The sequence below is a fragment of the Pseudochaenichthys georgianus genome, chromosome 8 (assembly GCF_902827115.2).
Source record: "Pseudochaenichthys georgianus chromosome 8, fPseGeo1.2, whole genome shotgun sequence".
Taxonomy (NCBI): Eukaryota; Metazoa; Chordata; class Actinopteri; order Perciformes; family Channichthyidae; genus Pseudochaenichthys; species Pseudochaenichthys georgianus.
Genome location: NC_047510.2, coordinates 29,463,280 through 29,478,705, shown reverse-complemented (window position 1 = coordinate 29,478,705; position 15,426 = coordinate 29,463,280). Strand labels below are relative to the sequence as shown.

The following is a 15,426-nucleotide window of genomic DNA, read 5'->3' as shown; positions in this document are numbered from 1 at the left end:
CCAAGTATGATTAACAATATGTTGCTAATATATGTTTCATCCTTAAGCTAACTCTTAATTAAACCTACCATCTGCTTAAGGCAATATGTCTAATTACTTTCAGAGAGTTACCCATCTAACCTAAAGTTAGCCAAAAAAGCAGCTAAATGCTAACCTGTAGCTAACATATTTTTCACTCTGCTTCTCTCAAGCTTGAAGCGTGTTATGTCGTTAGTTAGCTATTCAGCTGGTTAAAACGCTTGTTCCTGTGCAAATGTACTTTGCCTCTCCTTCAACATAACACCCTCAAACGACGCAGCTGCAGCGCTGAGCATAAAAAGCCCTTGTGTGCTCCTGTCCTTTAAAAATTAAAAGCCCTTGCTTGGAAGAAAGCATTTTTTCCTCTTTCACAGCCCATAACAACTGCTGATATTATAGTTAGCTTGCAAAATTAATATATACATGTAACGGACAGCAAGAGCGAGTCGGTGTTGATGCCCTTTAGGCTCCCTCTATGGCGTTAAAAGACAGCGGGTAAAACAGCAGCGTCATAAATTAAACAGTATGACTGAGATTGAAAACATCTTTTATTTTCAGGGTAATAACTCTCAAAGTGGTGGTGTGACGGCTTCAGCTTGGTGATGTTTCATGATTGGTTTGTACAAAACAGTGCAATGGTGGCTTAGGGAGGTATAAAGAAGAAAAACAAAAATGCATTTTTTCACACTCACTTTTTTTTGAACTCACAGCCCCAGAAAAAAGTTTGACAAAAATGCTGTTTACATTTACACTAGCTACTCATGCTCTCTCTCCACAACTGTCCCTGCAGCGCTTTCCCTTTCTTTATGGCTGTGTTGTCTCCTCCTCTTGTGTGTGTGTGTGTGTGTGTGTGTGTGTGTGTGTGTGTGTGTGTGTGTGTGTGTGTGTGTGTGTGTGTGTGCGTGTGTGTGTGTGTAATCAGGTGTGGTTCAGTGATGTGATAAGAGCTTTAATGTGTAATATGTTTATTAAATCTGTAAAAAACTGTGGCATGTATTTGATTTTGTGTCATTGTTCATGTTGCAGGACTACTAATTCTAGGTGATAGATCACCAATTATTGGCCAATGCATTGGATAATTGACTGTGTGCTAATAAGGGGTGTTGCAATACTGATACATATGCAAATCACACATATCATCTTGTGTAAAAAACCCGTTGTTATTTGTACACCAACACAATATGGTTTTAAAGGCACAAAACAGCCTCATATGGTGTATACAAGTATTCTAGTATGATTAATTGGAAAACGGGTGATCAGTTCCCAGTCAAAATGCCTTTTTATAGAGATTTAATTAATGATATATTTTAGTATTTTTTTTCAAATCCCTGCTTGGTTTCAATTTGAAATGGTGCCAACACAGTTTACAGAGAGTGCACAAACTGTTATATGTCCGAGAGAGAGCAATAAATGTCACAAGTATTGACGTTTCTCTAAAATCTGTCACGGTAAAAACTGTAAAGGTGTTTGAAATATGACAGTCCCAGCCAGAAGACGTGTGTGTGTGTGTGTGTGTGTGTGTGTATAGGCTTGTGTGTGTTTGCAGTCTACAGTGTGTGCACGTGTAAGCGAGATAAAGAGGAGGAGAGGCTGTGAGTGACAGCTGCATGGATGGAGCACAAATCCTCTGAATAATACATGAGACTTCTGCCAATTCCATCTATTTATCTTTAAATTGTGCGCCACATACAAATTCATTTTCTGCAGATCCTCAATTGGAGAAGAGAGAGATGTGTGTGCTTTAGCATTTTCTCAGCGCTTATTCCTGCAGCTTAAATCTTTGACAATTGTTCTGGCAAGAACAGACAACTTTATATTAAACTCATCGGTAAGATATTCACCTAGAGGTAGTGGGCAAACAAAAAATAAAAAGTTTCCGTCTGTATGTTTTAATGTCTTTTTGGCTCTGCCTTAAAGCATTTTCACAGCTCAGCGGTCTCCTCTCCACAGTACCCTGAACCAACAACCTCCCTAACTAAACTACGAGCGACACCAACGGAAGACGGAACCTAAAGAGGGAGGAGGAAGGGTGAGAGGAGGTGTGCGAAAAGGGTGGCAGTGAGGTGAGTAATGGGGCTACACAGGAAAATGTGGAAGGTGAAACGGGAAGGCGGACAGACAAATATTTGATCATGTCTTTAAGATTTAGGTGAAAAAATAAGTTAAGAGATGGGGTAAAAGGAAGCACCAATGATCTTACGTTACCATCTAAAAGAGATTCATTAGTTTTCTGACATTTCCCCCCCCCAAACAGCTGTTTCCCTTCATCAAACCCTAAGAGAAATGGGGGTCAATGTTACCAGGATTGAGCTCAATTCACCTTCAGTTCAGCCGGCAATGAAGTGAGCTTTTCCATCAATCAATATGAAAGGAGGATATATACAATATGTATAGAAAATAATAACTAGTGCCACAAATGTGCTGCCATAAATGGACAAACTGCATCTTCAATTACTGTTTTGAGTCCAGGCTGAACCGAAAATGAACGGATCCCGATCCTGAGGTGTTAACTTCCGCACTTTTAAATAGTACCGGTAAATCAGAGAGACAGCTCGGAGCTCTAAGGCTGTTCCCTGAACTCATCCGACTGCTTTAGTTCACATTATGTTTTTGGAGAAGTTGCCCCAAACCACTTCCGATAAGCTTATTATTAAACCTCCCAGTTTCCCCCTTTTTGAAAAAAGCCAGAAAGTCAATTTATGAACATGAACATAAATTGAATGTGCCTTCATATGTTAAGGAGTTACAGGTAAAACTACAGTGATATGTGGCAGTCGGGAACAACTTCTCCGTCCAAAACCGACCCTGCTACACACAATGAAACTCTCACAGGGCTCAGGATTCACAGTTCAAAGGCTAAAAGTTCACAGTTCACAGTCAAAGTTTATCAAACCCCGCACCCACCCCGCGTAACCTAACCCTGTGTCCCCTGCGTTAGCTAGCACTCCCCCTGTATATCTCATCATCTTTCTCTTTGATACTCTGATTGGGCGATATATCAGCGACCGGCACCTCTCACACCGGCGTGGTCCTGCGGTTGGGGTCCTTGCTGTAGTCTTTAGTGAGCGTGCTGCTCTGGAGGAACTCCCGCTCTGAGTTGAGCAGCCCGCCCATCCCGCTGCCCGGTTTGGAGCCGGCGTTGCCTGCCTCGCGCGGGTTCAGCGTGTACATGGGCATCTCGGAGGCGGCGGGCCCCGTGTAGCCGCCCTTCCCCAGAGGTGAGGTGTCGCGGCTGGGGGCCTCGGAAGAGCGAACGCTGGAGCGACGCCGGAAGCGGTAGCGATAGGAAGGGATGCGGCTGAAGGTGGACTTTTTGATGAGCTCGGTGCGGGATTTGGCTCGTTGCTTGCGGTGCTTCTCGATGAACATGTGCACGGCAAGCACGCCCACCATCTCCGCCATGATGAAGGAGAGGGCGCCGAAGTAGAAGGACCAGCCGTAGGAGTAGGACTTTTTGCTGTCGCTCTGGCCCGGGTCACCCGAGTTTGCTGAGATGTAGACAATAATTCCTATGATGTTACTGAGACCTGGGAGGGAAGGACAGAAAGAGAAAAGAGATGGGAGTTACAACGAGGTGAGTGTTACCTAGTCATCAAGATGACACGAAACAGCCTGAATGTCATAGATTGCAAAAGACAGAGGTTGGTTGGATTATTCAAACAAAGCACAAATATTGAGTTTGTTCACAAGATTTGAAGCCAATCTAGCAGCTCTATGACTTTGGCACAGCAGTTGTAGAATGCTAAATGCTAACATCCGATGCACATTAGTATCACAATATTAGATGAGTGTGTGGGCAAGTAATCTCTTACATTTTGCAGGCATGTTGTCATACATCTACAGAAGCCCTGAGATGCAGGCAACACTAAAAAACTTCTGTCAATCAATTTTTTTAAAAAGTCTTTTCTGTGTTTATGATCAAATATTTTTTCAGGAGCTTTTTGAAGATTTTGCCGAGTGATTTGCAAAAGCGTTTCCACCCATTTGTTTTTAAATAGTAAACACATGAGATTAAACAATAACATCAGACTTAGAAAATAACCAGTTTCTCCTTTGTTGATGTTGCAATATTGCTAAAAGCTAAGAGATCGGAAATTAATAATATTCATCAGGGTTGCCAACTCCCACGCATCTGGCGTGTGACACACTCTTTCACTCTCAATCTCACGCTGCCCAAACTATTCTCACGCCCAAAACAAGATGAACCGGCGATCGTTTTTGGTTGGTTATTTACAATGTTGAGTTGACAGCTGCTCAAGCTGTGGATCCGCTCCCTCCCGGCCCACCACTCTTAACAACGTTAACAGACAGCAGAGCAGTGGGAGCCGGTTGGTCAATCCGACCCGTATTGCGCATGCGCAGATCTAAGATCCAGTAGAAATGATACAAAAGTAAAAGTCTGCTGCTTATTGTTATACTAGGCCAAAATAGAGTCAAAGAGTATATGAGAGTGAGAGTGTGTTAATTAATATATTTGGCAGTTTGGAGTAAGTCTGTAGATTTGTTTGTGTGTGTGTGTTTCATGTATAGGCCTCTCACGATATTGTTATTTTCCCGGAAATGATACGATAAATGATAATATTGTAGTCACCGTTGTATGAACATTTTAGACCACTGACATAATGATAATATATAATAATAAGTCAAGTACATCCTTTCAAACGGCTAGTCACATCCTCATGTAAATGGCAATTTATCGAGTTCATTTTTATTTATCGTACGATAAGTCAATGAATTGCTTATCGCGACAGGCACACAATAAAACAGTGGAAACAAACGTGTTTGACTTTCATTAGTGAATGAAACTTTGTGCCCTTTATAGTCTGTGTACAATATTGTGTATATTGTATATATATCCTATATATATGCTAAGGTCCCGCTGCTGACACGATAGCAGTCATTTAGTGTGCATATGTGTATTAAACCCATGATATCAAAATCTCACTCCAGCCACCAAAGTTGGCAACCCCATCTTGAGAGGGAAATTAATGCCCGCAACGACATTAATGCCAATTCATTGAATATCAAGGTGGTGTATCAGCTAAGACAGTTAAAGACACAACCAATCGTCAGGAAAAGTGAATACAAACTCGAGAACAAGCTAAGACTTGAGCGAAACGAGAAAAGAGGACGACGTGCGACAGCCTCTGAGAGAGGGCTTGATGGAAACGCTGGAGAGTCATTGCACACAGCTGCGCTCCTTATTCCATATCATTAGTCCAGAATACAGCGCTCATTCAGTGTGGTGGAACGCACAGAATGGGGACAATTAGCCGGCTGTAATTAAGCAGAATCAGCCCCGCACTATTGTGGTAAATAATTACCAATTTGGCTCCATGAATTCACTACAAAACCCAAAGGGACCCTACACATCCCACTGAACAGCAATTACTGTGCAACCCTTTGTACAGGGGCAACAGCTTAAGAGTGTGTGTATGTGTGTTTGTGAGAGACCAAGTGTCAGCATGCATGTGACAGATGTGTGTGTGTGAGTGTGAGCATGTGTGTGTGTTGACACTCTCACAGTGAATCACAGCGGCTTGTGGTATTCTTGCTGATTGATTAATCAGCTGCTGTGCCCAATCTCCACTCGGAGGCTCCTCACACAGGCACTTATGTGAGCTTTAGATGCCTAACGGGCTCCTTCCACAAATATTTGAGTGCTGCACCTCCTCTGTTTAGAGTCCACAGCAACTGCCACACACACACACACACACACACACACACACACACACACACACACACACACACACACACACACACACACACACACACACACACACACACACACACACACACACACACACACACACACACACACACACACACACACACACACACACACACACACACACACACACACACACACACACACACACACACACACATACATACAGTAGCTCCATTGTCGCTATCTGAAATGCAGCTTCCCTGTGTTTGAATTTAGAGTTTTAGAAGAGATAAGACATATTGGCTGGTACTGCAGCTAAGATGGCTGCTATATGGAGTTTAATAATGACGTCATGGATATGAGCATCAGTGCACTTAGATATTACTGCTTGATGCACCTCCTGCACTGTCCTCACAGATAAAACAATTTTAATTGTAACAATTACTATACAAAATCTGTAGTTGTATTCATACTTATACTCCACAATACGTGTTGTAATTAATACATTTGTTCATCTTTTGTGTTGTCATCTGTTGTAATACAAGTGCACTTTTCTACTGCTTTGGTTATTATAATTATTTGTAATCTTCTTTTTGCAAATGTTTTACGTTAACTTCTTTTGCATATATAACAGAATATTTTATTTAGTTTTATCTTTTTTTTGTGTGTGCCTAAAATGGGGTAACTAAAGCACTCACTTTCCAAAAAATTTAAAATGTATTCAGAAAACCACAACAAAAAGGGAGAAGAAACACACTCGTACTCAAACAAAAACACGCACGCACGCACGCACGCACGCACGCACACACACACACACACACACACACACACACACACACACACACACACACACACACACACACACACACACACACACACACACACACACACACACACACACACACACACACACACACACACACACACACACACTAGACACACACACACTAGCTCCATTGTCGCTATCTGAAATGCCCATGCAGTGCAGACTAACCTGCAGAGACGAAGAATATTCCTGCGCTGAGGATGACGTTGTGTCGGCTCCGGTAGAACTCACTGGCGGCCACACAGAGCCCCCCCAGGAACAGCAGCCCCACGCTCATGATGGGGAAGATACTGGAGGCACGCACAGCACCTGGAAACCAGCACGCACACAGAGAAACATATTTTTAACTGAAGGGTACAACATTTATGTTTATCATGTAATGATGTCATCGGTATGCTCCGCAGAATGAACCTGAGGAGGGATAACTTTACTGGAAGTGCAGCGAAGGAAAACAAAGGGGCCCTATAATGCTCCTTTTCAGGTTCACATGTATATGTAATGTCTTTCCTGGGACATGTCTGCATGCTTTAATGATCAAAAGCTCTTTATTTAGCTCATACTGCCTGTGCTGCAGCACCTCTTTTCACCCTCTGTCTGAAACCAGAGCCCAGTCTGCTCTGATTGGTTAGCTGGCTGGCTCTGTTGGGATTGGTCAACCGCTGGTGATACATAGTGATGTCACCATGTTACTGAATTAAACAAAGGAGTCCAATGGAAGCGTTTCAGGTGTGTAAAGGAAAGGGAAAACCCCAGAAAGACAGCTTCATTGTATTTTCTGCTTTACTTTTTTTTTGGATCAACTATTGTAAATATATTTTTGCTGTCATGTATCAAGCCTTTTCTTCAAAATCAAGATGTTTTCTGTGATGAATAGATTATTATATATTATATAGACATTTTTACTGTAATTAAAGTACACAATAAGAATGTTTGCAAGCATTAACTACTATTATTTTGAAGTAAATTGCATTACGGCACATAGGAGGAATACACATCTCAGAATAGCAGATGTAATACGGTCCTACAGTAAGTAATGGGTCAATGGAGAAAGGACATTAACAATATCTGTAGAAAGATAAAGTAAGACGGTAAACCAACACACATTCACCAGTGTATAAAAAGTGTCAAGATTCTTACACAGATGGATGTGAACAACACTCTTAACACCCTTAAAGAAGAAAGTCACTACATTAACGTCTTAGTCGCTGTTTCATTTCAAATCCACAGTGCCTGAGGGTAGAGCTAAAACGATGAAAAATATGTCACTTTGCTCCCTCACACACACACACACACACACACACACACACACACACACACACACACACACACACACACACACACACACACACACACACACACACACACACACACACACACACACACACACACACGCACGCACGCACACACTCTTAAACACACATGGGCCAGTGTGCAGCTCCATGCTTGACTGAGTCTGAATCAGGAACATGTTAAAGCGTTCAGAGGCCTTGCTTCAGAGAGCGGGAGATGGATGCGGAGGGAAATGATGGACACAAACCAAGACAGATGGAGAGCGGCACTGACATATGCAAGGCAAAAAATAATGACGAGTGGAGATGATGGGAATGGAAGCGAGTGTGAAATATTTGTCAGAAGCCCGCATGTGTACATGATGGTAGGACATATGGAAGGATATCTGCCAACAGCTTGCAATGCAGATCTGATCTGTGCGTTACGTTAAGATATTCTGATAGGTACGTCAGAGGTGTATCATTACGATGTATTTTATCATGCAACATTTTGTTCTCGTTATAACCAATCACAGCATCTTTACTCAACATTTTAAGTGTACCTAAGGAGATTACATCGCACATTTTTTGTTCAATCCAATTTGAAGGGCTATTTTAGTTTACTAATTTTCCTCTGGGGAAATGGAACCAGTTATATGGTTTTTTTTAAATAAAGTTTTAGAAGCTCTATCAATACTAAAAATCTTTCTTCTACAATGAGAAGACTAGGCTGTGTATGGTTATCCGTTTAAATAGACTTCTTCCTTTTTAATACAATTTTAACCGCAATATTATTTTACTGCATTTCCTGTGTGGAAAAGAAACTAATAATATGTTGCTGTTTTTTGATTAATTTTGAGTTCTATAAATACCTGTAACATTCTTTTAAATTAAAACTATTATTTTTCTGCAACCTCGAGGGACTTGTTTGGGTAGAATCAGTTTTTAAAAATAAATGGTTTTTTAATTCGCTTTAAACTGCTTTTTAATTTTTAAACTAATTTTACCGTGAATAAATGCATCAAGTCATGTTTGTATTTCTCTCTTTGTCTTATATTTATTGTTGTTTTTAATACTTTGTCATCAGTAAATCATTTCTGCATATTAATCTTGTGTTTGCTATAAGATTCTGAATTGTAACATTATTTAGTTGGAGCCTTCAAATAAGCCCAGCTGTGTTTACACCTATCACTGTACTGTATATATATTTTTACATTTGTGTATTTTGAAATTGTGCAAAAATATAACCTGTATTTCAAAACAATCCCATCTTGATTGACAGCTGCAGTGACCAGTGGTGCTGTGCGGCTGAGTGATAAGCCCCGCCCCCCTGGTCCACACCCCTGGGCTGTATGAAATGCTGGTCACTAGGTCCACGCTCCCCATTGGCTGGCTGGCTCTGAAACCTGCGATCTAATTGGCCGCCTCTGGGGATGTTGCTCTGTGTTCAGTGGAGCAATGAAAAAGAAGCACAGGCTGAATCCATTTTCTCTTTTTTTTGTTTGTTGTTGATGCTGTTTTCTCTCTCCGACCATCTTTGTCTGTTTACGGACAGAAAGAGCCCCCTCCTCTCTGGTTTCTACTAAATCATCCTCTCTCTCTCTTTCTCCGTGGCTGCATTCCTTTTTGTCATTTTTTCCATCATGGCAATATTTTTCCGCCTCATTTTTCTCATGTATTTCCTGATAAAACCATGGCTTCATATCTGCTGTTTTCTTCGCTATTCCCTCTTTGTTCCTCGGTAAAAAGAGTCTCATCTTACATTTCTTCTTATCAAACCTATAACCCTGTGAATATGAATAATCGGCTGTACACTGCACTCCAGGAAAAATGCTGTTTCTTTAATCTTATATCTTATATTCTCTCAGTCTTTTATTAAATCTTATCCATCTAGTGCAAATGTAAGACCCCTTTCACCAGATTGTTCTAATGAGTTAAGCTAACAGCAGCAAATCTTAGCCTATATATTTGAGACACTCAGTAATCTCACAATATGTCTGATATATTATTGTCATATAATATTTTATGCTATATGATACTGTTTTATAATTGACCTGGGAAGGGGGTTGGGGTAGTATTGTTTTTCATTTTGGTTTGTGAAGTACACTTTTGTGTATGAAAAGGGCTACATAAATAAAGTTGATTGATATTTGATATTCAATTATATGTTATACTGCTTTATTATACATTATATTATATCATCATATTATATATATTATCTAACTAACACTATGTTTTACAATAGTTTTTGTTATATTGTTTTCTACAGTATATAATAATTCTTAATCTTTGTCCGTACCCTCGTGGTTGTAAATGGAAAAAACAAAAATGGTTGATCATTATCAGTATTGAGCGCTTTGAGAGACTTTGATAAAGCGCTATAATAAATATAAGGATTATTATTATTATTATTATAGTATTGACACTAAACATGTTTAACCCTCTGAGCCAGCTGAGCAATCTATGTGTGACAGAAACACCAGATAACAGATGTTTGACAGATAAGTGTATGTTTAAAAATGTGTAAGACATATATCATCATATCAGACTTACGGAGGAGGTACTCAGCAGCGTCTGCTTCATAGTCCGCGTCCTCCGGGAAGTGATCAATCTTCTTACACACACCTCTGAACGTTCCTGCGGAGAAAACACACATCAGTTCAGCTATGTGCCAAAAAAAAAAAGAAATACTTTTTTTACAAGACTGGGTTAATAGTAATTTGGAGTTTCATAAACCATGCAGACAGGTGAGGTCTTGATATCTGCACATTTCTGAGAGCAAGTCCATAAATGAATACCAGAATAAACTGATAATGAGGGTTAAAGTCAAACATTTTAAACTAGAATAAATGAATACCAGAATCAACTGCTCATAGGATGCTTGTTTTAAGAGTTGCTTTTTCACAACATCCTAACTGTAGTAAAACATGTTTGACAAACTGTGAGTTTTTGATATGTCATGTTCTTACTTTGTTATCTTTTAATAACTACATATATACGTAATGCCGTAATGGTCGCAGGCACGCTATTCACTCATTATTGCAGTATGGTCGAGTATGAAAAATGGATTGCACTGTTGCACTCATTACCAATACATCAAAAACAGTCAGTTTTACGTTAGGATAGCAGCAGATATAGCACTGTTGGCTGTGAGGCAGTAATATCTACACAACTCACAGGAAAGGCACACAATACGAACAAGAACCGCCCCTTTAAACTAACATCTGTAATGAATCAGTCATTATGGTTTAGTCAGGAAAGAGACAAATATAATAGCAAGTAAACCATGAGGATTTAAGCGAGATTGCTTTTGTCAATCAATAATCTTCTTGTGTGATTGTACTGCATCAGATCACATTTTCAGCAACACGTGCACATCTTGTAGCTGGACATGCATATACATCGAGAGAGAGAGAGAGAGAGAGAGAGAGAGAGAGAGAGAGAGAGAAGATAGAGAGAGCCTTCAGGGTATGTATGGGAACCACCAATGAAAAGCCTTATAACACCCACAAACACACACACACACACACACACACACACACACACACACACACACACACACACACACACACACACACACACACACACACACACACACACACACACACACACACACACACACACACACACACACACACACACACACACACACACACACACACACACACACACACACACACACACACACACACACACACACACACACACACACTCACAATTACCGCCGCTTTGAGTACAAAACCACACCAAGCTCATTAAACTGATACATGAACACTATCAATCATGCATGTAAGTAAAAGCCTTCTGTATCTAGATTGTTAATATCAGTCAATGTCAGTCACTGTGTGTGTGTGTGTGTGTGTGTGTGTGTGTGTGTGTGTGTGTGTGTGTGTGTGTGTGTGTGTGAGTGAGTGTGTTTGTGTTGTATTGACTAGGATGCAGTCTCCTACGAGCGTGCCGTGTGTCAGGCAGAGAGTGACTCATCGTCCTTTGTACAAGTCCTCCACACACACATCCATTAATCTGGGTGTGTGTGTGTGTGTGTGTGTACACTGCATGAAGCTTCATTCCCACCCTTCATTCAGTCCCATTCACACATGGTCAACACCACAGGGGAGATGAGGGAGAGAAGGGGGGAGAGGCTGAGGTGGGATGAAGGGGAAGAGGAGAGAGAAAGCGAGATGAAGGAGGATGAAGAGGAGAGGAAGTGCCGGTTGAAAGCGGTTTGGTGGTGAAACGACACGGGAGAATTAGAGAGAAGCGTCAGGATTTAGGCTGGCGACGAACAACGGACGACTCCTAATTGCTGATTTGCATATGAAGAGGTTCTTTCCAGCACCCACACTTAGAAAATCATTCATAAATTGATTCATCCTGCTCACGCAATCAGAGTCAGTAACTAACCTCTGACTGAGACTGAAAAAAGACGATTAAGGCGTGTTTGATATCTAGTTTCCGTCACGCATTAATATCAGAGTCGAAGTATGTTTTTCCTTACACTGATAAATGTACCACCAATTCAACAAATACACACTTTTTTGTCCTTTCCATTCATGATTTTCAGCTGTCTGGATCAAAAACGGATCATAGAGGAAACATTGTTAAAAGGTCAAGATCGTAAAAGTCAATCAATCGGACCAAAGAACCACACAGTATTGAACGCTACCAGTTATTGTGAAACAGTTTGAAAAAATACCTCTTTCAGGTGCTGGTGATTTAAAATGGATGCTATCGCTGCGTGTGCTTTTATCTGTGCCTGAATTTATTTTCTGTCCTGTGCAGTGGTGTTCCAGTGTCATCAGACCACATACAAATAATGGGTAAAACATGTTTCCGATTAAACAGTAAGGACTTGTTTGATGCGATTCATTTGTTAATAAATTATTCTTGTCTAATGCTAAAATTGCCTAGTTCCCTTAGTCCCTTATGCTAGTAAAATTATATATTTGGGTTATGGAGTGTGTGTTGAAGGAAAAGCTTGGTACTTAGCCACAACTACTTTTTGAAAACAGAATTGCATATGTTGCAGACTTTTTAAGGCAGGGGATAAATAAACATTTAATGCCTAAGTTAGTGTTTATATTGACAAAATTGTTAACACAACTACAATATGAACTAGCAATATCCAATGAGAGTAAGCGCAGTATTTGTCAAAGAAAAAAATGTGAAAATACTATTCTGAATAAAGTATTGCAGTGCTGCAGAGAATCACAAATCAGTCCACAATTGTAATATCAGTCCAAATGATCACAATTGGTTATTCTTTCCAAACCGTGCAGCCCTCGTATTGAACACACATGTCAGCTGGTGCAACAGTGTGGCTCATATTTCACTAGATGTATTGATATTAAAATGAAACCACAGCACTGCTGTGTTTCCTGTGGATGTGGCCCGGTTTGACTGGAGTCACAGAAGGTAACTGTAGCAGCTTCTGCTGGACGCTTCAAGGTGTGAAGCCTCATCCATCACAGCTCTGCCTCGTGTCTGCCAGCCGGGAAATGTATTAAACCTCCTGCCTTTTAACGTATCGAACCACCTGATGTATAGAGCACCAATGAACACACACACACACACACACACACACACACACACACACACACACACACACACACACACACACACACACACACACACACACACACACACACACACACACACACACACACACACACACACACACACACACACACACACACACACACACACACACACACACACACACACACACACAGAAACGTTGAGACCCTAATTCTCACACGCTTTTGTACGTTTACACGTTAGAGTACCTGAGGAAATCACACTATTTATTTCTAGAAATTGAAGATGGTCTGCTAAAAATAAACCTTAACACACGTACACACACCAACATACACACAGACTCACTCACACAAAGTCACACACACAAAGCAGAGTCATTAAGAATGGCGTGTTAGACCTCCAGGTCAGCATGTTCATCACCATGATAATGTGTGAGTAACAAACAGTGCGCTGGGAATCTTTAAAATAACTAGGAAGCAACACACACACACAAACACAAACACAAACACACACACACACACACACACACACACACACACACACACACACACACACACACACACACACACACACACACACACACACACACACACACACACACACACACACACACACACACACACACACACACACACACACACACACACACACACACACACACACACACACACACACACACACACACACACACACACACACACGCACAAGTGACTCAAGACAGAGTACGTGTGTGAGTATATGCACCAGAGAACCAAACGTGTATTAATCCACAATTTAAAATAGTCCTCAGCAGATGCAATGTTAACTGTTCGGTATCGCCGCCTCCAAATGTCACTATAGATGTGATTTTTAAAGATGTTTCCGTCTTCAATAGAAGCAAGTGGTTAAGTGAGGCAGACTAACCCAAACGCAACATCTTGGTATTATTTTTTTGGACAAACATCTGGAATATCATAAGTACTTTTCTTGTTTTCCGTACTATAAAGTTGTATCATAACTGTAACTCAATTACAGAGGTAATGTTTCTGGACTGGCGTGTTGGCATTTGGACATGTCAGTCAGACACAAGTTCAGCAGGTTTTTCATGCCAGTTCAGGAAATCTTTAAAGGACTTAGTCATACATTATTCTTACATTATTATCACTTGGGCATTTGTCCCGTTCTCACTCATACTACACTTTATATGTCCATGATTGTCCAGCACCGTTTTGACGCAGATCAGATCCAGAATCATGTCTAACTATTATTTAAAAAGCAGATATACTGGATTATCTCTCTGCGGCTGAGGTATGCACTTGACAGCAGGTTGTATAAAGATCAATCCAAATGAATTATTTAAAAAATGATCAAAAAGGAGGCTTAATAGCAACGTGGATCAACAGGACAGACTGTCAGTCTGTTTGATATACTGTATGTGTCATATATTTTTCACATTAAAGTCTGTCGAGCTACCTCCAAATGCTGTATCAGTGTTTGAGTCACAAACTGTCACATCAAGTCAAGTCATAACCAGCCATCACACACGCACGCACGCACCAACAAGTGAGCAACAGCTTACATATAAACACATAGACTGGATTAAAAACTGTTTAATTGCAGTTTTAGGATTTAAAAAGCTGTCAGCAAACCCAGCACTAAAGCAGACCGTACATTTAACTACAGTCCTCTATTTCTTTTCTGTGAAGTTTAATCACAACCTTCTTTTGACCTCTCTCTTTCTCACACTCTCCCAGACAGCGTGTTGTGTGAACAAATGTTAATTCCGATTGATTATGCTGTAAACCTCAAATTCAATAATATTAGCTTCCCAGGTTGCACTGGCTCATTTGAATAAGCCTTTTTGGCTCAGGAGAACGCGTCCAGTGGAGAAAGACGAAGGCAAATAAAGAAAGATAACCTAGTACCTCTCAGAAAAAATATTAATGTACTGATGTAGGTATTTCATTCATAGTCGGCACTGCACAAAAGCTCCAATTGAAAACAATAAAAACATGATTAAATGGGGTGATGAATAATCCCCACTTACTATAAAACAAATCTCAAATAGCTTATCTGCATCACAACACATTATGAGACATTTTAAATGTGGAGGATGTGGCTTATAC

The 15,426-nt window shown here is 40.6% G+C and overlaps 1 protein-coding gene across 1 annotated transcript in view; it reads right to left on the bottom strand.

Annotated features, from left to right (window-relative positions):
* Nucleotides 1-6: 6 nt before the first annotated feature.
* Nucleotides 7-15,426, bottom strand: part of cacng3b (calcium channel, voltage-dependent, gamma subunit 3b) — a 27,816-nt gene continuing 12,396 nt past the window's right edge. Inside the window, exons 5-8 of the mRNA XM_071204089.1 lie at nucleotides 14,858-14,874; nucleotides 10,337-10,420; nucleotides 6,684-6,824; nucleotides 7-3,545 (exon numbers count right to left, since the gene is read on the bottom strand). Coding sequence (XP_071060190.1) covers nucleotides 3,034-3,545; nucleotides 6,684-6,824; nucleotides 10,337-10,420; nucleotides 14,858-14,874 — 754 coding nt within the window. The 3' untranslated portion in view covers nucleotides 7-3,033. The remainder of the gene's footprint in view (nucleotides 3,546-6,683; nucleotides 6,825-10,336; nucleotides 10,421-14,857; nucleotides 14,875-15,426) is intronic.